Source organism: Vicugna pacos, chromosome 5 (genome assembly GCF_048564905.1).
Source record: "Vicugna pacos chromosome 5, VicPac4, whole genome shotgun sequence".
Lineage (NCBI taxonomy): Eukaryota > Metazoa > Chordata > Mammalia > Artiodactyla > Camelidae > Vicugna > Vicugna pacos.
The window spans coordinates 44,614,591-44,638,353 of NC_132991.1; the positions used below are offsets into that span (position 1 = coordinate 44,614,591).

The 23,763-nt window shown below is 35.7% G+C and overlaps 2 protein-coding genes across 3 annotated transcripts in view; both read left to right on the forward strand.

Moving 5' to 3' along the window:
* HAT1 (histone acetyltransferase 1) overlaps window positions 1–10,183 on the forward strand; it is a 48,573-nt gene extending 38,390 nt beyond the window's left edge. For both annotated transcript variants that reach the window (XM_006213946.4, XM_072961155.1), the window contains exons 9-11: window positions 871–1,022; window positions 3,523–3,639; window positions 9,745–10,183. In XM_006213946.4, coding sequence (XP_006214008.1) covers window positions 871–1,022; window positions 3,523–3,639; window positions 9,745–9,912 — 437 coding nt within the window. In that variant the 3' untranslated portion in view covers window positions 9,913–10,183. The remainder of the gene's footprint in view (window positions 1–870; window positions 1,023–3,522; window positions 3,640–9,744) is intronic.
* A 13,526-nt stretch (window positions 10,184–23,709) lies between these two features.
* METAP1D (methionyl aminopeptidase type 1D, mitochondrial) overlaps window positions 23,710–23,763 on the forward strand; it is a 75,813-nt gene continuing 75,759 nt past the window's right edge. Inside the window, 1 exon segment of the mRNA XM_006220482.3 lies at window positions 23,710–23,763. Within this exon segment, the coding sequence (XP_006220544.2) occupies window positions 23,725–23,763 (39 nt within the window). The 5' untranslated portion in view covers window positions 23,710–23,724.

Below are 23,763 nucleotides of genomic sequence, written 5' to 3' on the forward strand. Positions count from 1 at the left end.
TTCTGGGTTCCTTGCATATCCATATCAATTTTAGGATGAGTTTGTTAATTTCTGCAACAAAAAAAGTTAGCTGGGATTTTGATAGGGATTGCATTGAATAGTTTGTAGAGTATTGATATTGTAATAGTATTGTCTTATGATCCATGAACTAGTTCACACTTTAACATTCTTTGTTTCAAGTCCTCTACTAATCAGAAAAGGAAGGCTTAGAGAAGTGAGGAAATTTGCCTAAGGTCCTACATCTATGAATGACAGAACTTGGACTCATACTCATGTTCTCTGTCTAGTGTAGATAACATAGACAAACATAAAGAAAGATCTATGCTATTCAGAAGCAGTGAAGAAAAGATCAGCCATTCTCACTTTATTCTCTAAATTAAAAAGATTTATTTTTGTAAAAGGAAGAATTTTTTTTATTTGGATAAAAGAAGCATAGCCGACTAAAGTTTATTAAAGTAAGGGAGTTATAAATTGAGTTTTGGAACCCTTAGCTATCAGAAAAATACTTGCTTTTGGAATTGATTATCCAAACTTGAATCTCTTATTTATACAGCTACTTTAATTGAAAATAAAACTAAGATGCATATGACAGCAAACCAGTCAAAAAGTTTACCTTTGAAAAGGAGTAGCTCTAATTTCACAAATAATATGTATGTCTTTGCAAAAGGATTACACTTATAATTTTATTTGACAAAGATAATGGTGCTGTTTGATTTATAAAGAATAATTTGTCACATTGTAACTTTTGTGTATATATATATAATTATTTAAGAATATTTGCCTTTCTAAGCTTAGTATGTATACTGAGATTACAGATAATGAAGAAATTATGTTGGGTAAGGGAAATGTTATTCTGCTTTATTTCTTTAGCGGAAGATCCATCCAAAAGCTACGTGAAATTAAGAGACTTTGTGCTCGTGAAGCTTTGTCAAGATTTGCCCTGTTTTTCCCGGGAAAAGTTAATGCAAGGATTCAGTGAAGATATGGCAATAGAGGCTCAACAGAAGTTCAAAATAAATAAGGTATTTTATTCTGTAGGAGGAGAATTAAATTTTGAAGATTTTTTTAAAGTACATTATTTAAACATTGCAAATAAACTAGGAGTACATGTGTGGGAAGTTGCAGTGGTTAAGAGTACAGACCCTGAAGCCAGATTGCCTGGGTTCAGATATGGCTTCACCACTTGCTCTTAGGGCAGTTTAGTTTACCTCCTTTTGCCTCCATCTTCTCATTAATGGAATGGAAGGATAATTGATTTCAAGGCTATATGAAGTGTAACAAACAGAACAAAGATGGATAGTAAGATCTTAGGTTTGCTTTTTGGGAAAATGTGTATCTAAACTAGTAAAGTAGTTAATGCCTCCTGGAGACTGCAATGGTAGGGAGAAGGGTTGGAATAAAACACTTTCACTTTTTATACTTCTATATATATTTGTTTGAATTTTAAAGTAGTTAAGTATCTTAAGATAGGTACAGAAAAAAATAATATGGGAGTTCAGAGGAGTTTATTAGATTTACGTAAGCAAGGGAGTCGTAGTATTTCATGGGAGGGATGCATTTTGATCTAGGCCTTGAAGAATGAGTAAGTTTTGGATTATTAAAGTGTGTGGGATGAATGGTGTTTCAGTAATAAGGACTAGCACTTGGTACCCCTGACTTCCCCTACCTCGGCTTCTAAAGCACTGCAGTTCCTGGTTTTCCACTTACCGCTGTGATTCTTTTCTTTGAGATATTGTCACTGGCTTCTACTCTTCTGTATGTTCTCTAAAGATAATTCTTCCCCCAAAGTTCTTTATCCAATCCTCATTTCTTCTCATTCTACTTACTCCACCTGGGAGGTCTCATCTAAATCTTCAATCCAGATTTTCCACTTGAGCTCCAAAACTGTATACCGAAAGTTAACCGATCACTGACTGATCTTCAGCAAACAACTCAGTTTGAATCAAAACTTTCCATCTTCTGATGCATAAAAACACTTTAATGGCTTCCTGGCTTTAAGATGAAATAATGTTTTAGAAATAATTGATATCTCCCGACTTTATTAAACCTTTACTTATTAATGAGAGTTTAATAGCTCAGCTTTTAAAGGAGAACATGAATACATTTTTAATTAGATTATACCTTTTTTGTTTCCTTAAAGGAATTAAAACTCCTTAGTATGGCACACAGATCCCAACATAATCTGCCCTTGCCTACCTTGCATACCACTTTCCCACATGATCTGGCTTTACTAAACCTCTTGCCATTTCTCAACTATTCTACATCTTTCCTCCTCTTACGTCCCTTTATATAGGCTATTCCATTTGCCCTTACACCCCCTTCTCCTGTTCCTTCATCTTTGCCTAGCTAGATAATACTTTTTTTTTCAGGCTCAGCTTGGGTGTTTCTTCCAGAAAGTTCAGTATCGTCTTCCCAGCCTACCAATACCTGACCGCTTCCCCATACCCAATAAATACATAAGTGAAATGGCAGAAACAGAAAACCTACAGGCTACTCCTTTGGCTTCGGTGTTACCAAAACTTCCTAATTCTTCTAATATGTCTTTGACTGTTTTTGTCTCCTTTGTCTGCCCTTTAACTTTCACTGTACTGCAGAGTTCTGACCGCTTCCCTCTTTTCACTGAGTAGGCTTTCCTTGGATGATCTTAACCATTAACCAGTCTTCTGGTTTAAACTCTTGCCTGTGTACTGATATCACTTAAATCCTCACCCTTAGACTAGAATTCTATTCAGATTAGGTGTTCTGCTGCCTCCTAAATCTCTCCCTAGGCTGTGAAAACTCACTGTCATTCCATACCCTCCTCCATGGCCAGTCTTTCCTCTTCTGTATTTCTGGAATCCTTGTTCCCTTAGTATTCTTACTTGTGCTATCTCAGTTCATGCCCTCATCATTTTTTTGCCTGATTTAATAGCTGAGCTTCCTAATTGGTCTCCCTGCCCTTCTTTTTGCTACCATTCTATGTAGCTGAGAGAATGCTATATTTAAAACTCAAATTTATGTGCTTTGTTCATTCCTGCATTTAAAAATCTGTTACCTACTAGATAAAAGCCCAGGTCTTCAACCCAGTGTATAAGGTTCATCCTCACTTTGCTTCTACTCCTTACACTTTTTCTATTTTGTGCTCAGCAATGTCAGACTGCTTCTGCACATGTGCATGTGACATGCACACTCACATAGCGCCCTCCCCTCTTTTAAGCATGGCATGTTCCCTTTCCTTTAAGGTTCAGCTCAGGTCTTATTCCCCCAGGAATCCTCTTCTAACACTTCCACCATTCCCAGACTATGTTACCATTATACCCTGTGTATATTTCTGTCATTAAAGTAACCATACCTCAGTCATCTGTGTTACCAGTAGACTGCTAGCTCCTTGAGGGCAGAGACTATCTTTCATTGCTTTTTGTCTGGCACCTAGCACAATTTCTGGCCCACAGCAGATACTCAATGTAAGCTGTGTTCTTTTGGGGAAGTGTTACTGTTTTGTAATTTGAAATGTTCATGCTTTTCTTTTATTTGGTTTATTAGCAACATGCTAGACGGGTTTATGAAATTCTTCGACTACTGGTAACTGATATGAGTGATGCTGAACAATACAGAAGCTATAGACTGGATATTAAAAGAAGACTAATTAGCCCATATAAGGTAGGACTTTAAAGAGTCTTAAACATTATATTCTTGTCAGTGTTTAAAATGAAGAAGAAAATCTAGCAAATGCCATTGTATGGGAGAGTCCAAATTGTCTTGCTAAATTAATTTCTACAAAAGTGAAAATATTCTTCCAGTTAGTTACAAGAATTCTCCCTGTCACAATTTTCCAATGTAAACTATAAATCTGTTTCCATTCACTTAAAAACTAATCCCAAGGATTTAGTCTCCTCATTTTTTTCCTTTCATTTGTATGCATCTTTTAAAACTGAATGCGCAGACTTCATTAACAGATTATCATATTAGTTTTTTCTATTTGTCTTCCAATTTGTTATGTATATTCTGTTTACCTTTGCTACTTTCTTCCTAAACATGGTCTTGGTTGCCTTTTGTAACCTCTATACTTGACTATAGCTAAAATTGCAGTTTAATGTTGTTTACTTTTCTTTTTTTCAAATGTTCTTTCTTCTTGCTCCTTTCCCTCCATTTTTTCATCTCCTTTATTTTCCTCTAACTCAGAAGTCTCCCCTTCTAGATCAAATGTGGCCTCATCATCGTTTGACCATTATTAAGGGAGATATGGTCCACACCAACTTGTGTGGAGGAAGATTTGCTGTGATACTTGTAGCTGGGCAGTAATCTTATTGGGGAGAATATTAATTAATTTATTCAACAAATAATTATTGAGCACTTGACATGTGGTTGCTGCATTTATGTACACTATACCTATAGGCTTATACAGCACAATAGCTGGGAACATAAATGACAAATTTAAATCCGTCTTAATATTTAAGGAGAAAGTCAATTAATAATTCATGAGTAATTAGTGTACCAGGTATACATAGTTCTGATTTTCCTGAATTAATCCAAGTTTTATTTGTCAAAGATTCTGCTTTATAGAGCCAGTCTTGAATGTTGATGGTATTGGGTTGCACCACTCCTTGTTGAATCCCAGCTCTTTCCCTTTATCACATCTTGTTTGCAGTGCAACTGTATTTCCTAATTTGTCACTATAATTCTGTTTAAACGTATCACATTCAGGATGTAAAAATAATAATAATTTGCCTGTGACTATAAATCTTTGTATCTTACATTCATATATGTATTTTTTTCTTCATAGTGTCATTTCATTAAGCAATTTAATGGGTTTATTTTCTATCTTGTGAACTATCATCTGCATATAATAGGTTGTAATAAATTATAATGGACTCTTCCCAAAAACTGTCTGAAGTAACATTTTATTCTGTTTATCAATTCCTATGCTTACCAATTCAGAAACATCAGAAAATTGGTAGATGGTGCTTTCCAAAGAGTTTGATCTTTAAGTAATACTAGTTAGCTAGAAAATTTCTTTATGGTGAAATTTGGGCAGATAGGACAGTATAAGTAGACATTATCATGACAACATTTAAGAGTATTAAAACTGTTTTAGGAAAGTAAAAAAATGTATTGAATTGTGCATCTTAGATACTTGTGAGATTTTATATAGGCAGCTACAGCAAATGATAGATGATGAATTCTAAGTGTAAATAGTAGTCATGAAGTTATGCAAATAATGGATAAGTTCATAAAAGCAAGTATTGTCTACTCGTAAAGAATGATAATGATTGTTTATATTATTGTTAAGTATCCATACCTGTCCAGCAAGTTCACCTTATCTAAAAGACAACCAAAAACTGGTTATTAAACTCCTTAGATTCTTAACAGCCAAGATGGGTATCACCATCATTGCACCAAAGCTCATATACAAATTACAGATTCTTCAGATACTTGCTCAAACCCTATTTATAGTATGCACATTTTAATGAGTTTAGTTTCTGGTATTCTATCCCATTGAGAAAACCAATAAAGCTTGAGAGTCCCTCTCCCCAACTTTGGGTTGATAGCCACAACATGGTAGAAAATATACCACAAACTTTGTAAAAGCCTTGAAATAGTCGAATGCCCTATAGGCATGAGAGAAGTGATAAGATTTCTTTATTGAATATATGCAGATGCTTTTCTCTAGTTTGTCATTCCACGCTGATACTCATACTTTGTTGTGCTGTCAGCATTCTCAAATGCAAAATTATATTTAAGAATGAAGTAAAATTGCTTAATATTGAATGTGGCTTAGAATTTTTTTTAAGGTCTTTATAATGTATGCCTAATGGGAAAAGTTTGGAGTTTAGAATTTACATTTTTAATTGAATACATTTTATGAAAAGAAAGTATAATTTTGATTGTCATTAAGTTACTACTGAGGTATGAAATTATTTATTGATAGCAGAATCCACTAATTCTGTGCTGCCTTTTTTGAGGGATCAAATTTCCATATCAGCTTAATCATACTGTCCCACTAAGCAATTTTTTTGTTTGTTTGGGGAGGGCGATAATTAGATTTATTTGTTTATTTATTTAGTAGAGGTACTGGGGATTGAACCCAGGACCCTGTGTATGCTAGGCATGCACTCTTGCCACTGAGCTACACCCACCACCCCAAGAAATTTTCTGGGTGGATATTAAAAGTACTTGTACCTTACTTTAAAAGTTCTTTGAACACTGATAATTCATTTGTATCAGTACCAAGAAGGAATAAAAATAACCTGTATCAACTAGAATCATTTTTTAAAGCACAACAAGAAACTGTGTCTCTAGTACAGAAGTAATTTTCAGGTGTTCAAAAAAAAGATATATGTGAACAATTTGGCTAAAAAAAGAAAAGTTGGTGTAGCTGGTTTTTTTAGCATTAAAGTTTTTATATTGTTTCATGAGCATATTTTAATTCATACTTGGTTTACAAATATAAAATTTAGAATCATTGCTATATAGTATCATTGGATTTGGAATCAGAAAACTCAGTTTTAAGGTCTGGTTCTACCTTTTACAAATTGTGTGACTGTCAACACTTACTAACATCTGGGTATTGGGCTTCTCATCTGTAAAATGGAAATATTTCCATAGAGAGGAACTGAAGAGAAAGCAATGCAATACAGTGTACATGTTTTTAAAGATATCTTTTGAGACGTTCTAGGACTCTTCATATGCCCCCACACCATTATTATTTTTGAATTGTTACAAAAGAACCTTATCTCTGCACTTCACAAAAGAGACTAGTTCAGCAGATGAAAATTAAAGAGCCCTTACAGGTGGTGGCATTTTTAAAATTATTTTTTAAGCCCTCTTGGAAACTGTGAAAACCAGACAAGAAGAAAGGATTGTTTTCTGGAACTTTAACACATTTTACACGTTAAAGCCAAATGTTAAATTGACACTAATACCATCTTTAATTAATTTGTCTGCATTAATTAAAAGTTATCAACAGCCCTAATATATGAAGGAATTAAGTTTTTGTTTTTGGAGGGAGAAAATTATTCTGAAGCCTATAAAAGTTCTGTTCCAGTCTTAAGGAGTCCTGTTTTTCAGTGTTTCATTTGTACTCTCAATCAATGTATGTCACTTTGCTAGATGGGGGTGTTCCCCAAATCAGTTTTTTTGGGTTTTTTTTTTTTTTAGTTTTTTTAAACACATTCTTTAAAAGATTAATTTGTAACATGTCACACATATACAAAGTGGTGTACATATCCAGTTTGGGGAATATTAAAGTTAATATAACAAATAGCTCAAGTAAGTTATTTTTTTAATTGAGCCATAGTTTACATGCTTATGAGGAACTTTTATATATAGTTTTGTATTTTTCCCATAAAGCTAGTATATGTATTTTTTATTCCTAGGTACTTAGAGCTCTTAAATTTAATTCATAGATGTATTGCCATGCCAATAAAAATTATAATAGAGATGAATTCTGAAATCCATGTGAAAAAAACTGGCAGTGAAGAAACTGAAGGTGGTAAGGAAAGGGGAGATAAATTGGGGAAGTTAGTGCTCTTAGATATTTAAAAACAGCATAATTTAAAACACACACGAGTCATTCTACAGGTTATTTGGAACAAAATTGGTAAGAAATAGTTATGAATTAATATGACGGTTCTATTGTATGTAAGAATTTATTATGATTAGAGGCATATTCAAACAATGGGGTTAGATTATTTAATAAATAATTATCTAATTATTTAATAGATTTAAATAAAAATCTAATTATTTAATAAATAATAAATGTAACTAGTTAGCAATTTAGAAAAGTAGATTATATTCTTGTCACATACCATGATAATTTTTTGGATGCATTAACCTTTAGTTCCTGAGCATTTCCTTAAGTTAGATGCTCTTATATAGTGCAGTCATGCCTCTTGGCATAAAAAATTACTTTTACAGCAGAAACAAAACATTTATCTACATGATTGAAGAGTACGGAATGTACTGCCCTTCCAGGCGTTAGGAGCAATAAATCTGAATTTTCATCAGTTCTCCAGAACTAATATTCAAAGTGTGGTCAGTAGATCAGCAACATTAACATCACCTTGGGAGCTTGTTAAAACTGCTGAATCTCACCCCACCTCAGACGTGCTGAATCAGAATCTGCGTTTTAACAAGGTGATCTGTATGCACGTTTAAGTTTGACTGGCACTGCTTTAGCGGGGCGTCTAATAGTAATCAAGTTTTTTTCTTTCTGATTATAATCGTAGCAATGTCTTTTACTTAGCTCTACCAAATTAGATCCAGTATCAGCCTAATTTTTTTGTACTGTCAAGTAGCTTAATTCAGTAAAGGCTTATTTCCAAACTTTATTGTTGTTACCTTGTTTTTAAAATGTTTGTGTGATTATAAGTTTAGCTTAATTTTGACCTTTTTAAGTAGTAATCATGACAGATTGGTCTATATTCCAAAATCATTAGGGTTTCCTTTAAGGGACATTTATTAGTTTTTAGGATGGATTGAAGATACTGTTTTTAGGGTTTTGTTTTGTTTTTTAATTGTCTTTTGAAAAGCAGTTAGATAGTTAGAATATAGACTTCCAGCCAGATTGTTAGGGGTTGAATCCTGGCTTCTCAGCTTATTACCTCTGTGACAAGTTATTTAACTCCTGTATCTTTTTTTTTTTCTTTATTAATTGAAGAAAATTATAGTGCCTATCTCATGGAGTCACTAGCATCACATGAGTTAATGCATAGGATTTCTGATCTCTATGTAAAGGTAGCTCCTTGTTACATACTTTAATAAAAGAGGATTGATAGGATCTAAAGCAGTTTATCCAAAATGTATGAAAGTGTCATATATTAAAGTGTTTTATATAATGCAGTATTGTCACCCATCCAGGAATCTTGGAGTCATTCTTCATTCTTCTTTCCCCACATCACCCAGTGTGTTCTTTCCTTAATCTGTCCTGTCCCCTCCATTTCTGCTGCTACTGGTTTGGTCCAGGCTTCCATCATCTCTTGCTTGAATTCTTGCAGTAGCTGCTAACTTGGCCCTTCAGTCCCATCCATCCTCAGCATTACTAACACAGTACTGTCCTGACACAGTGTCCTGCCTAAAAGTTGTTAGCAGCTCCTCAGCATGGTGCAGACTGCTGAGCCTGGTGGTCTCCTTCGCAGTAAAATGGCGAATGGTTTAAAAAAAAAGAAAGGTTTAATAAGATAAATGTATGTCTGGATAGTAGTGACTCAGTAAACTCTAGTTAATGTTTTTTAAAGTGGGACAATTTTTGGCTTATCTTTCTGAAACTTCCAACAGTTTATTTTAAAATCAACATGTGGTCCGTAAATACATCACTGGGTAAGGAAACTCAGAAATGAGCATAGTGGCAGAAGCAGCCAGCTTGAAATTAAAAGTAATGTAATTAATTAATCATTAAATAGTGAGATGAAATAATAGCACTTAATCTCAGTTGTTTCTCTTCAGTTAATATATTTTATTTGTTAAAGAAATATTTGAGTTTCTACACTAGCCAGTTCTTTATTATGCTTTGGAGAGGGGGCTATTAGTCATAGATCTGTATTTACCATCAGTTGACAGAAATTCCATGTCTTCTGGAACCCTCCTTTTAGAGGGTTTGTAATTCATGATTAACATTATGTTTAGGCATCCTTAAGAAAAAACTGTATAGGACAAATTTGGGCATATTCCTTCTACTATTACTTTTAACATTGGAGACTTAAAATTCTAATATAAAGAAATGTTTCAGCTTTCTTAGTCTAACCAGTAATTGTGTTTGTTGCTTAGAAAAAACAGAGAGATCTTGCTAAAATGAGGAAATGTCTTAGACCAGAAGAGCTGACAAACCAGATGAACCAAATAGAGATAAGCATGCAACATGAACAGCTGGAAGAAAGCTTTCAGGAACTTGTGGAAGATTATCGACGTGTTATTGAACGCCTCGCTCAAGAGTAAAGATTACACGTCTCTGTACAGGAAGTTTCTGAATTTCTGTACATGTGTTGTGAAAAATCAGATGCTTTTAATTTTAAAATCTTGTAACATTTTACTTACATTAAAAGTTATCTATCTTTAGTTGAATATTTTCTTTTGGAGAGATTGTATATTTTAAAATACTGTTTAGAGTCTATGAGCATATATTACATTTAAAAAAAGATACAGCTTCTGAAATACCACTGCAATTGCTTCCCTTCTTAAACAGTATAATAAATGCTTAGTTGTGATATGTTAGTGTGTGCTGATATGATTCTTAAATACTTATGATAAACTTTTTCAGTCCTGTTGAAAAACTTCAGGTTTTAAACTTTTACTATTTTTCCTCCCATGCTTTGCTTCTACGCTTTTATATCTGGCACCTTTAAAACACATTTCTTTAAGATCTTCCTGATAATCTTGCTTTTCCTATGTGATTTTTCTAAATAGGTAATATTCCTAATATAGATTTGTTTTGTTTTAAATAAGCTCCTGTTAACCGCTTGTTGGGGGTAGGGTGGATAAGAGAGGGAAGGGAAACTAGATATAGCCTAACACCTAAATGTTTGGCATCAAATATTAACTCAAGATAATTTAAAAGTTACTGTAAATATTTTATAAATAATGATAATGTAAGCTAAGATAGAAATCAGTTTACATAAATCCAACTTACATACCACTGTTGAAATATATCTTGTGTAAAACGAGGTATGTATCTGTTAAGATTTGCTGTAAGGTTACTAAGATGTCAAAGTCCAAAAAGGAAAAAAAACCAAAATAATTGCTTAACATAGTCTTACTTTATTGAAGTAGAGTTAAATAAGTTGCTGGTTACAGAATCATTAAAAGTAAAAACTTGATTTTTTAATGTGTGCCAGTAAGCCAGGTATTGTATAACATCAAAAATGATATGTAAGTTGAACTTTACTTTTAAAATCTGATTTGTTCAGTGCTCAAGGCAAAATCCCAGCTTAGACAAGCACTATCTTGTCCTTAGATCAGCTTTCCATCAGTAAAATCTGTCAAACATAGGAGAAGCAAAGTAATGCCTGGACACAAAATAACTGTGGCTAGCAGCATCCCAAAGGCACTAAAGCCATCCCCTTAAAGTGGGGGTGTTGCAAAAGCTTCAGATACTCTCATCTCAGAAGCTTATATACAGAGATAAGACTTGCTAATTTCTGAGAGTGCATTTATGTACATAACTTGTACAGATAGAATGAACCAGTTCAAAGTCTTTCTGAAACTAAAGATTTTGTTTTCCATGTAAATTAGCAGATTTAAAAATTTTTATTGAAATTCACAATTGATACTTTAAAATGAGTTCTGAGGGAGGAAAATCAGTATAATCTAAAGAATCTTTATTTTTTTTTATAAAAATCAGAAAAAGCCAATGTGATACCAATTGCTGTACTTTTTTTCTTAAACAATGTTCTATGTTCAGTTCATGGTTAAAGATCTCTTTTAGCATTGATCTGTGAGGCTTGAAAGCCTATGCCTTCACTTTGAGTTAAAAGAGTAGAAGTTTGATAGCTCTGCACCTTGTACAGGGTAATTAGATACCAAGATAGATGTATAGGACCATGGGCTTAGTGGTCACTTTTTCACCCTCTGGTGGTAGCCATCATCCCTTTTATCATCCACATACACGTGACTATGTACTTGCTTCTTTTACCTTTTCCCCTCTCTTCTCCCCCACTTTTAATTTTTTCCCTATTTTCTCCAAATCGCATTTTCTCTACATGTAGTATCATGTTTCCTTGCTAAGCATCAGTGTTTTTCATCTGTAAAATGAGGTTGTACTAGAATTATCTCAAGACTCCTTCCCTGTCCTGAGATCTGTGCTTATCCTTCTCACATCTTTTCTCATCCCTCTTATACTTTTATACTCAGATGTGGGTGTAGATGTAGTCTATGTCTAAAACTATTTTTATAAATCACACAAAATTCAAAGTATATATATGAGTTAGTTTATGTGTAAAAGGAAAAAAAAACCCACTATATGTCCCTGATTATTTCCAAATTGCAGGGGCCTCTGCTGCACTGCAATCTTGTCTATTCTGAAGATTTATCTGATCCACTGTCATACTTGCCTACTAGAGGAAAGCTCACAGCAAAGCCCTCAGTGCTATATCAGAGAATTACTAGAATCATAGACCTCACAGATCAAATGATTTAATTCCTCAAATTTATTCTTAAGTTCTTTTTATTAGAATTTAAAAGCCAGTTTAAGAATATTAAATACTGATTAAATATAAAGTACCCATAGTTCTTCATTCTAATGAAATTACATTTGTATATTACCTCTATATACATTGAACATAGTAGCATTTTTTTAAACATATCTAGTGTTCAAAATGCTTCTTATAGATGTGTAATATTTCATGTTGATGTGTCCGTATTTAACATTTACCTAGGGTTTTTTTTTATTATTACAGACAACATTAAAATGAATTAATGTCTTTATGTATATGTATTTTTATATCTGTTAACTGTTTCCTTAAGATAAATTCCTGGGAAATGCAGTTACTGAGTCAAAGGGTGGGAATATCTGTATGGCTCAGTTACATAAACATGCCATATTTTCTAGAATGCTTTGTGAATTACTAACAGATACAAACATGTGTACTGGTTTTAACAGAATTTCAATGGTATGGGATGTTGATTTTGTTTTTGTCTCAACAGGTATAAAATCTCAAATTTATATTCCTCTTGCTTAATGGGAAGGCTGGATATTTTTCCGTTTTTGTGAAATTTTTTCCCTGACAGGAATCACCTATTTAATTTTTTTAAATTTGTCTTTTGGGATATACACTCTCTTTTTATAGATGGACAACAGATCCAGAGGTTCACTTGCTTAAAGTCACACTATGAATTAGTGGCAAAGCCAGGACTATACCCTGGGCTCCTGACTTCCACTCCCCCGTCTCATCTTCCATCAAATAGGCCAACCAAGTCTTAAGCATCCCAGCCCAGTAGGCTCTTCCTAAGAGGGGCTTTTCTTCATCTCCCATGGGAAATACCTCCACTTCCATGTTTGCCCTAGTCTCTAGATAGATACCCCAACTGTCCTCTTGTCTTTATTACCTTAGTGGAGCAGGTATTAGGAAAAAGGATGTTTATTTGTAATGACTGAAATTACTCGTGCCTCACCTGAAGTATGGCTTGAAATTCCTCATTTCCTCTTAACATTTTCAACTTTCCAACATCTGCAACTTTTCTGTGTTTCCACATGTCTCTTTACATCTTTATTATAATACATATTTCATTCTCCTTGTATTATGTGTTGCAGTGGAGTTATACAGTGCATTTACTCACTGATTTAGAGCATTCCTGATGTATATAAGTAGTATGCACAGAGTACAAAAATGCAAAAGGGCATACAGTGAAAATCTCCTTGCCCCAATCCTCCAGAAACAATCACTTTCTGATACCTGGCGTATGTCTCACAGATACATGCATGTATATCTTTTATATATCATATGTACAGATGGTGACCTCCCACATACACTGTTCTCAAACTTGCTTTTTAAACGTCATAGCTTGGAGATCATTAGACCTATGGCTGCAAGGTATCCATTATATGGATATACCAGAAGTTACTCTACCAACAACAATACTATTATTTATGCTGTTTCCAGTATTTCTCATTGCTAACAGAGCTGCAGCACATGCATATTCTTGTACATGTGCTGTGTTTACATGTGCAAGTATCAGGTGAAAGCCTTAGAAATCATGTTTAGTCTGACCTCATTCTTAAAGTGGCTATTTCACTGTTTACAACAGTTAAAATTATTAACAGGAACTAAGGTTAGAGAAGCTTGATACTGTACCAATATACCATAGTTTGGAATAAACTATGCAAACAAGAGCACATTGGACTTCTCCAACCATCCTTCACAGCTAGAAATAGGAATTATCTTAATGGCACAGTTATTTGAACGCTTGGGCATATAGACGTGACTTTCTTCTTGTTCACTCCTTTTGCCTTGCTTAGCTCTTCTCAAACCTCGTCATCCAGAATTGCTCTACAGTGGGGTTTCTCAAACTTAGCATTATTAACATTTTGGGCCTGATTGCTCTTCATTGTGCCAGGCTGACCTGTGTATTGGCTGGTTAACAGCATCCCTGGCTTCTACCCATTAGATGCCAGTAGCACTACCTCCACCTCCAGCTGTAACAACCAAACATGTTTCCAGACATTGCCACATGTCCTCTGGGGGGCAAAAATCACCCTGGGTTAAGAACTAGTGCTATATGGGATTAAATATTCATCTACTCTAAGCACTATTTTTCATTATGTAACATGGACGTAGTACAAAACTCAAAACGAGTAAGAGTATTTGATGAGAAGTAAACTGCCCTCCCTACCCAGTCACCCAATTCACTTCTCCAGAGGCAATTACTTTTACCAGTTTCTCTTTTGTCCCTCAGAGTTAATTACCAGTTTGCAAACATCTGTAATTTTTTGTTTGAACACAAACGGTGATACACTACATGCAGTACTTGGAATCTTTTCCAGTTAAATATAACTCATCTTTATTGGTACATACCTGAACACTTCAGTTCTAAACACCTTGATTCTAAACAGCTGTCTGATAGTCCATAGTTTGGTTTCAATGTGTTTAACCCAATACTAAATGAACAGACATTCAGGCTGTTTCCTATTGTCTGCTCTTAGAAGCAGTGCTGCAGGGAACGTGCTTATCTCTACCCCATTTGTGCACACAGGAGTATGTATGCAAGACAGTGATGGAACTGCTGAGTGAAAAGGTATGAACATTTTACATTTTGGTAGGTTTTGCACACATTTGAGACAATAGAGAAATCTGAATATGGACTCTATATGAGATGATATGGAATTTGTTAATTTGCATAGCTGTGACAATGGTACTGTGATTGTGTAGAAGAGTATCTTTATTCCTAGAAGCTACATGATGAAGTATTTAGGAGCAGAGTGGTGACATCTGCAACTTATATTCAAATGGTCCAGAAAAAAAGTATGTTTGTTTAGGCGGCATATCATATGTATATACACACACACACAGACGTATGTACGTAAATAGGAATAAAGCAAACGTGACAAAATTTTTTAACTACTGAATCTAGGTGGAAGGGATATACAGATGTTCACTGATTCAACCTTTATGTTTTTTAAGTTTTCAAAATAAAAATTGGGAAGAAAAGACACTGCATATATGAAACAAAAGCAATACTATGAAAAAGGAACAATGAATAAGAAAGAGTTCTTAGAAATTTTAAATGACTGTTATAATTCGAGCAGGAGAAACATGGGGTATACAGTTGAGGAAATTCCCCAGAACATCAAAAAGAGAAAGTAGGAGTGAAAAGAGAAATCAATGTGGGAAATCTGATAGCCAGCTTATTTTTGTTTCAGAGAGGAAAAGCAAACAGACATTATCAAAGAAAGGGAGGATAATCCCTCAGAGTTCAAGAAATTAATCTTCAAATTAGAAGAGTGCACCAAAGGTTGAGCAAGATTAAGTCATCATTTAAGGAGCACTTACTATCTGCTAAGTACCTGGAATGGTCATCTCAGTTCTCACAACAACCTTCAGAGGCACACTTGGCATCCTCCTCCAGTGACGTGGAAAGAGGATTTCACCCAAGGTCCCGCAGCTAGTAGGTGACAGAGACAGGACTTCAGCCTAAGCAGTATAAGTGACTTGCATTTTTTTTAATTTTTTTTTTACTGAGTTATAGTCAGTTTACAATGTGGTGTCAATTTCCAGTGTAGAGCACAATTTTTCAGTTACACATGAACATACATAATTTCATTGTCTCATTGTTTATTGCTGTGAGTTGCCACAATTGACTTGCATTCTTTACCACTATACCACTTACCTAAAAAGATCCATATATAGGCTAAATTATTAAATTTCAAAACACTGAGCATAAAATAAAGATGCTAAATGCTTTCAGGGGGCAAACAGGTAATGGGAGAGGAGGGGAAATTTAAGCAGCATTAGACTTCATGCTAAAGGATAATGGAAGAATGTCTTCAAAGTTCTGAAGGAAAAGTATTTTGAATGTAGAATCCTATACTCAATCCTATATTGAAGAGTGAGAGCAAAAGAAAGGTAGTTTTGGAAATCTAAGAATGCAGAAAACTTACTTCACACAATTTCTGATGAAGTTGTTTGTAGATCTATTTCAGCAGCACGAAGGTGAAATCAAAGAGCATGTAAGATGTAGAGTACAAGAAACAGTAAAACTAATCTGATTCCAATAAAAAGAAATCTGAAGATGGCAACAGATAACATGTCTACAAAAGTAATAGGTCCAACAGAATAAGAAATTACGAATCCAGAAAGAAGAAGTGTACAAGAAAGTCAACTGTAGTTGGCATGGCTTTGAGCAGTTAACTAGAAACAAAAACATTTCAAATTGGTTGAGTCTGGTCAGACTGGGGACCAGACTGTCTACAATGGGAGGCAGATTGTAAACTTTGTTATTTTGTTTTGTTTTTGTTTGCTTTTTAATTTTTTTTTTTTATTTTGAGGGGAGGTAATTAGGATTGTTTATTTTTTTAATGGAGGTACTGGGGATTGAACCCAGGAACTCATGCATGCTAAGCAAGTGCTCTACCACTGAGCTATACCTTCACCCTGTAAACTTTGTTATAATTGCATGTTTTTTAAAACTATATATTTGTTACCTTGATATAAAATTTTGTTTAAATAATATTACTATATTGTTCAGCAACTGAAGCACCATATAACTGTCAAATAAAATACAACTGTAAACCAAGGAAATTTTAAGTATGCTTACCTGAAGCAGGCAGGTGGCACCTTTAAACAGTGAGACTGCTCAGCGTGACTTCCACAAATCAGAATTTGCCAAAAGAAAAGACAGTGAAGAGCTTTCTTTAAAATAATTTTTTTAAAAAAACAATTATTTTCTTTGGAAATGATTCTCAAAGGAAACATAGTTTACTGTGCACTTTATTTGGCTACCAAAAGCAAATTGTCCCCATCTACAATATCCTGGTTCTATGAATCAACAGACCCTGAATGTAAAACTGAAGCTTTGATATTTTTCTTGTCATAATTTGGGTGGCTTTTCATTAACCCCGTGGAGAAATATAATGCAATGAGAGTGTAATGTGTTTTCATGAATATCTAAAGAGATGTTGTGTGTAAAATGCCACAAGAAATGCCTTGTAAATGTCTTATAAAAATATTCTTTAAGACCTCCAGGGTTATAATGTCCACAGAAAAGGGATGAATCTTCTCTCCTACGACCTTTCTGGGCCTCGCTAGCTTTACCGTAAAATGGGCAGGGGTAGAGTTCGAGTCGGATTAGATGATTTTGAAGCCCTCTCCAGTTCTTCAACTGTACTCTCCCTCTTCCAACTTTATAAAAGACCATTTGAAAAACATGCTTTGGTTAGACTCTCAGTTCACCTGGACAGTTCTTTAGATTTTTAATTAGTAATATTGACAGGTGAATCTGTGCGCAAGTACTGGGCTGTGCAGTCTGTTTGCCTAGCTCTCTGAATCCCTCTTTGTGAAGGCTGTGGGGCCACCACAGTGAGGCTTGTGTGCTGTCTGCTGCTAAAGCAGCTGCCGCCTTTCTTCCTTTATCCTTTCTCCAGTAAAGGAAAACGCGGGGATGCTTGTGTGTGCTTCAGATGAGGAGAATGCTCTCCAGACAGGTTATTCTCTGGGTTAAAGTGGATGGGGCAAGCACAGAGGAGCTCAGCTCAATGGGAAGAGAGGTCGAGGCAGCATCTGCCCCCTTGTTTGTTTCAACAGCTTCCGTCTTGAATATAGAATTTGTTGAGTGAGAGGCAAGGAGAAGAAGTTAAGAAATGCATTTAAGCAGTGGTGCGTTTCTGCTTAGTTTGTCAGCCAGTTTGGGGAGTGGAGGCGAAGCGTGGGAGAGAAGAAAGGGACACACAAACCTAGTTTTCTTTTTCTATTATTAAATCCCTTATTATTTCATAATCTCCACTTTAGAGATTCTTACTGCAGTATATTCTGTACAACTGTTCACTGACCACGGAACACTGTTTCATGCTTATAGGTAAGAAATATCAAAATCACAAATATTCTCAACCTCTGATCTTAACAGTCCCACTGCTTTCTATATGGACTGGTCTCACACAATCCTCCAGGACCGTATGTTTTTACTCAGACACACTACAGCAAACACAGAACCATAAATCCAGCCAAAGAATAAGCAAAGATGGAAAAATATGAGAAAGTAACCAGGACTGTAGCATCATTTCAGGAGGGAAAGGGAAACAGAACAATAAAAAGAATAATCTTATAAAAGAGTGGAAATACTGGAAGAGAAACAAGGGCAGAGTGAAGGCAGAAGGAAAAGAGAGTGCACAGTAGACAGCAACAAAAACATCGGTAATACTGTGCATTCCTGTCCTCTTGCATGTGGTTTGCCTAATCTGCTGTCTTTTATTCTATATACATGTGTGACTGGTCATGGTAAAAATAGGTCCCTTCCCTTAGAAAGCTCAGCAAATGGTATATGCATAGAAAAGAGCCCTAGATGAATACACATCAACTCGTTAACAGTGATTACACAGAGAGAGCTTTTCTGGGAGGCTTCTACTTTCTATATTTCATATTTCAGTATTTTTATATGTTTTTAAAGAGCACATATTACATACATGTGTAAACAAAAAGGAAAAATCAAAACAGACTTTTAAAAAGTTCTAACAATGAGATCGAGAGCATTTTCTTTTCCTTTCTCTTCTTTTACAAATGTGGATTTGAGATGCTAAAGGAAGCATTATTTCCCTTTCACCTTCATCTTTGCAGGAAGGATTTTAAACAGGTGCAATTTCCTGGGAATTTACATAATTAGAATTCAGCATTTTCCTCAGTTCTTGGCAGCCAGGGATAGCCAAAATCTGTGACCCCTACACGTGGTGTTGCTCCTATGGGGCTTATAGTCTCAAGGGTATTTCTTCTTTCTTTATGGACAATTTTGTGAGCATGTTAGTCTCAACTTTCCAATTAGTTTCTTAAGAACAAAAATAATATCATATCTCCTTGGAGCCTAGAGTAGGCACTTCAGTTTTTATTGATTGATTGATTAATCACTAAATTCTCTTGGAAATCTTTTCCTTTCTTCGTTACTCTGCATAGAATTCTTCGTTCTCCAGGGTGTGTAAGTGGGTGCTACTTTTCCAGGGATTACTAATTGAGAATAGATGGTAGTAGATAACGGTACACATTTTTATTTAGATTTCATGTGATGAATACACACTTCTGCTTTAACCCAACTTCCCTCAGAGCCGGTTTTAAGAAATGAGGTCTAGGAAGCCTTGTCCCTCAAGATAAAACTCAGCAGCCACTGTGGAAGACAGTGTGGAGTTTCCTCAGAAAACCAAAAACAAAACTACCATATGACCCAGCAATTCACTCCTGGGTATATACCCAAAGAAAACCAAAACATTAATCCAAAATGATACAAGCACCCCAATGTTCATAGCAGCATTATTTATAATTGACAAGATAGGAAGCAACCTAAGTGTCCATCAACAGATAAATGGATAAAGAAGATGCAGCATATATATATACAATGGAATACTATTTAGTCATAAAAATAATGAAAATTTGTCATTTGTAACAATGGGTGGACCGGGAGGATATTATGCTTAGTGAAATAAATCAGACAAAGGCAAATCCTGTATGTTTTATCTTATATTTGGAATCTAAAACATACAACAAACTAGTGAGTATAACAAAAAGGAGACTGACAGATATGGAGAACAAACTAGTGGTCACCAATGAGGAGACGGAAGTGGGGCGGGGCAAGAGAGGGGTAGGAGGTTAAAAGGCACAAAACTATTTACAAAATAAATAAGCTACAAGGGTATATTGTACCGCACAGGGAATACAGCCAATCTTTTCTAATAACTATAAATGGAGTATAGTCTATAAAAAATTTGAATCATTATGTTGTGCCCTTGCAACTAATGATATCATAAATCAATTATACCTCAATGTTTAAAATTAAAAAATAAAAAGATAAAACTCAGATGCATCAGTGAGTAAGGTCTGCGACCACCCGTATTCTCTTTCTTGCAGCCTTCCCATACCTTCCCTCCTTGGCCCCTGCCACCATACCAAGTGGGCTGCTGCTCCAACAATGGACAGGCTGTTAGGCTGAAGCACTATTTCTGCTTACAAATCTCCCATATCTTTCAAGCCAACAGGCTGGACCAGCTTGAAATGAATGCAGGCCAGACCAGGCCTGAGAGCAACAACTCCCATGGGACAAAGTTTTGGTCTTACTCTACAGCTAAGTTAGCCCTCTCCGGTCGCATTCTACTCTGCTTAATTACACTGCAGGCTGCTCAGGAGGGCGCAACAGGCTATTAGCTGAGCCCACTTGGATTAGGTTTATAAATGGCTGTACATCCATGAAATCTTCAGACTTTCAATGCAAGAAGGGGCTCACGTAGGGCAATCTTGTTAGAAGGGGGTGGGACTTAAAAGTTTCCTTTGCCTAGCAATTATAAGGGCCAGAAAAATGTCATTATACAAATCAAAAATAGGAGGGGCAGGAGGGTCACCTACAATTAAATCCCCCTTCCCCTGCCTCCTGGCTTCCTGGCACTGCTAGAGATGAAGGAAACGGGGCACAAGCCGTGAGGAGAAAGTCCCTCGATTTCTCACAACTGCCTCGAATATGACATTACTTTTCCTCAAAAAAACACAGAGCACTGACACATTTTCTCTAAGGTTCCCCCAGGATTATCCAGTAACACATCCATTGTTGTATCAAGTGACTGGTATAGGAAATAACAGGAAATGATATTCTGCCAGCAAGCTGGCTAAGAGAATGCCCTAGAAACTTTCTGCCTGAACATACAATCATTTGAAGCTGGACCCTAACTTTCCAGGAGTCCAATCAGCTACTGAGACAGGTCCCTGTTATACAAGCAGATTATGTTTATGCAGAAAGAATGTTCATTTGACTTAAAAAGTGTAAATAAATAAAAGTATTTCCTCATACTAAAAGTGAACAATCTGCAGGGTAGTTTTGGAAATCTTCTTAAGCCATAGAGTAGAATGCTAAGAAACATTCCTGAAATCAAATCAAAGCGCTAAGTTTTCTGATTCAGATGGCAAAACCGAGGAGCAAGTTCAGGAAGGGAGAATGAAGGCATGAAGGTACCTGACTTAAAGGCAAGCCCCATGGAAGCCAGGCAGGCCCCAGGGCACCAGTTCCCCCCTCCCCTTCCCTCCCTACCCTCCTCTCAGCCCCACCGCAGGCCACAGAACCTGCCCTGTGCCCAGCAGGAAATACATTATTTCAGTTAGTCTTTTGTATTCATACGTAATAACTTTCTTCTATAGATATGTAAGTACCTTAGTCTTTCTTTTACAGTCTACTTTTTAAGCATCTTGAATTACAAGTAATCTTTGTAAGCATTTAAAAAATCTAAACTTGTGAAACAAGTTTCAGGATGATGTATTATAAAGCAAAATTTAGTTTTAAAGGGATTTATTTCATGTAGCATAATCCCCAGAGCATTTTAAAATGTGAATTTAAATTACAAACATTCAATATCTACACTACAGAAACTGGTATCATTTCAACTTTATCACAAACTATATACAGCTTTTGAAAAAGTTCTGTAGTATAAGTCTATAATAAAATATCATGTGGAAGGAAGAAGGAAAAGCTGACTTTTCAAAAATGAGAATATCAGAATCTCTTTCTGATTTATTTCTTTAATGAAAGATTAAAAGATTTTAAAAGATGCTAATAACACGATCTTTTAAAAACCAAGGTAAAAATCTATAAAACAATGATCACAATTAATACAAATACTTCAACATTGAAGAAGGAGTTTTTGGACACAGAAACTGAAGGTATTAAGAAGTTATCCTTTATTTCTTGAACCCTGGTTTTGAAAAATCATTCAACTTTTAATTCAGGAAACACAAGTACACAATCTGAATAATGGTGGGAGTTCAAATCGGTGAAGTGCCACAATATAATGAACCTTCATTTCACAAGTGGGCAGAAATGGAGTAGAGAAGTGAGTCAGTAATGGTTACTCACCTAAGTGAAAGCAATCTAGTGCCCTGAAAACCCAGGATCACAGATGCTAGATTGCCAGGGATCTTAGATGTCAGAGGTCTAGCCCTCTATCCTGTGGGTCAGGATGCATATGTATCATACATGGATGATTTTGGAGGACACATGCTGGCAGTTCTTAATCTTTCTAATGGCAGAAGGGTGTGATGAAAGATGCTAAGTCAAGGATCAGTGGACAAGCTATCACCTGTGCATGTTCACATCTGCTTTACTTCTAGCTCATCCTAGCTATCTACATTCTGTGCTGAACTTAGTGGGGATTTCCTCACTGCATTCCACTATGTGGGTGCCACCTGAGTCCTCACAGTGTTTCCTTTTCCTTTCCCTTCTAGTTGCAGGGGAATAAATCGTGCATTTGTTTTCCAAGGATTGGCTGAACTGAATCACATGAACATGTGTTCTGTTTCAGATGTGTTTGAAATTGGGCTTACCTGCTTTCTGACATTTCTCTAGGGACTTCAAGGTTTCTTTTCTCTGCACAATTCCTGACACTCTGTGCTCTGCTGACTCTCAGGCTCCTTTTCTACACTCAGATTGTTGGCTTCAGTTACACGGAGGAGTTAAAAAACTCTTTCTTTGGAACTGACCTGTGTTTGAAAAGGTGGGGCTTGAAATAACCAGAAAGAGTACTTTCTCATCCTTGTACATCTTATTTACCTCAGTGGAAAACATTTTTTCCTCTCTTTCTTTTGAGGTAACCCAAAAGCATACAAAACTGGGTCTCCAAGAAACAGATGTGTCCTCTAATGAACTATCCAAATTCACTCTCTTTAAAAGTAAAAATATCAGGACTATGTAGTCATTAAAATTAATGAGCTCTAGCCAAGTGTTCTGAGATTTGATGTTTTTGATGAGTGGAAAAAGCAAGTTGTAACAGTGAGTATGTGATTCTACTTAAAAGATTTATACATATTTGCCTGTAAAAGGCATGGAATGACGCACACAGTGGTTGGCTGAAGAGTAGGATTGCGGTGTGTAGAGCAGGTGAGGAAGGGGACTTAAGCATTTTTTCTTTACTCATTTCTGAATTGTCTGGGTTTTTCACTGAGTGTGTAGTTAAATTAAATTCTTAAAAATTAATTAGGAGACATCACACACATTCACCAAGAATCCTTATCAATCGTTACTGCATGTAAAGTCCAGGAAACTGTTACATTCTTGCTTTGACTGGGTCCACGGAGAGTTCAATTCCTTCACCAGACATTCCTTGATTATCAGGCTTTTTGCTGGGTACCAGGCTACCAAAATGGATAATAGCTGGTCCATGATAGGATGGAAATCTGCCCCAGAACGCAGATAAGAACAGGGAATTTAGTAAAAAAATGGGCACCGTCATCACTAGGGATACATCAGCTCCCTCACTTCGACTCATAATTGGCCTTCCGTAGGCTTCCTCGTTTGGCAGAGCAATTGGCAGACGTCATCCTCTCATTCTTAAAAGTCAAATTTAGGGTTAAGACTACTTAATACGGCTGAGCGCGAGGTGTCCTTGGAGAAAGAGAAGTCCCTTGAAGATAATAACCACTGTGGTACCCAGAATAGATTTTGCAGCTGCACATAGATCCTGTTTTATTTCTTTTCTCTGCTGAGTAATGTAGATTCTGGGACAGCAACGGGGCAGCTGGTGACTTTGAACCAAATTTTACCTTTCAACGGAATCCAGGGAAATAATTTGCAACAAAGTGGCAGACGATGCAAAGTACTATGTGGAACACTAAATTGTGCTTTATT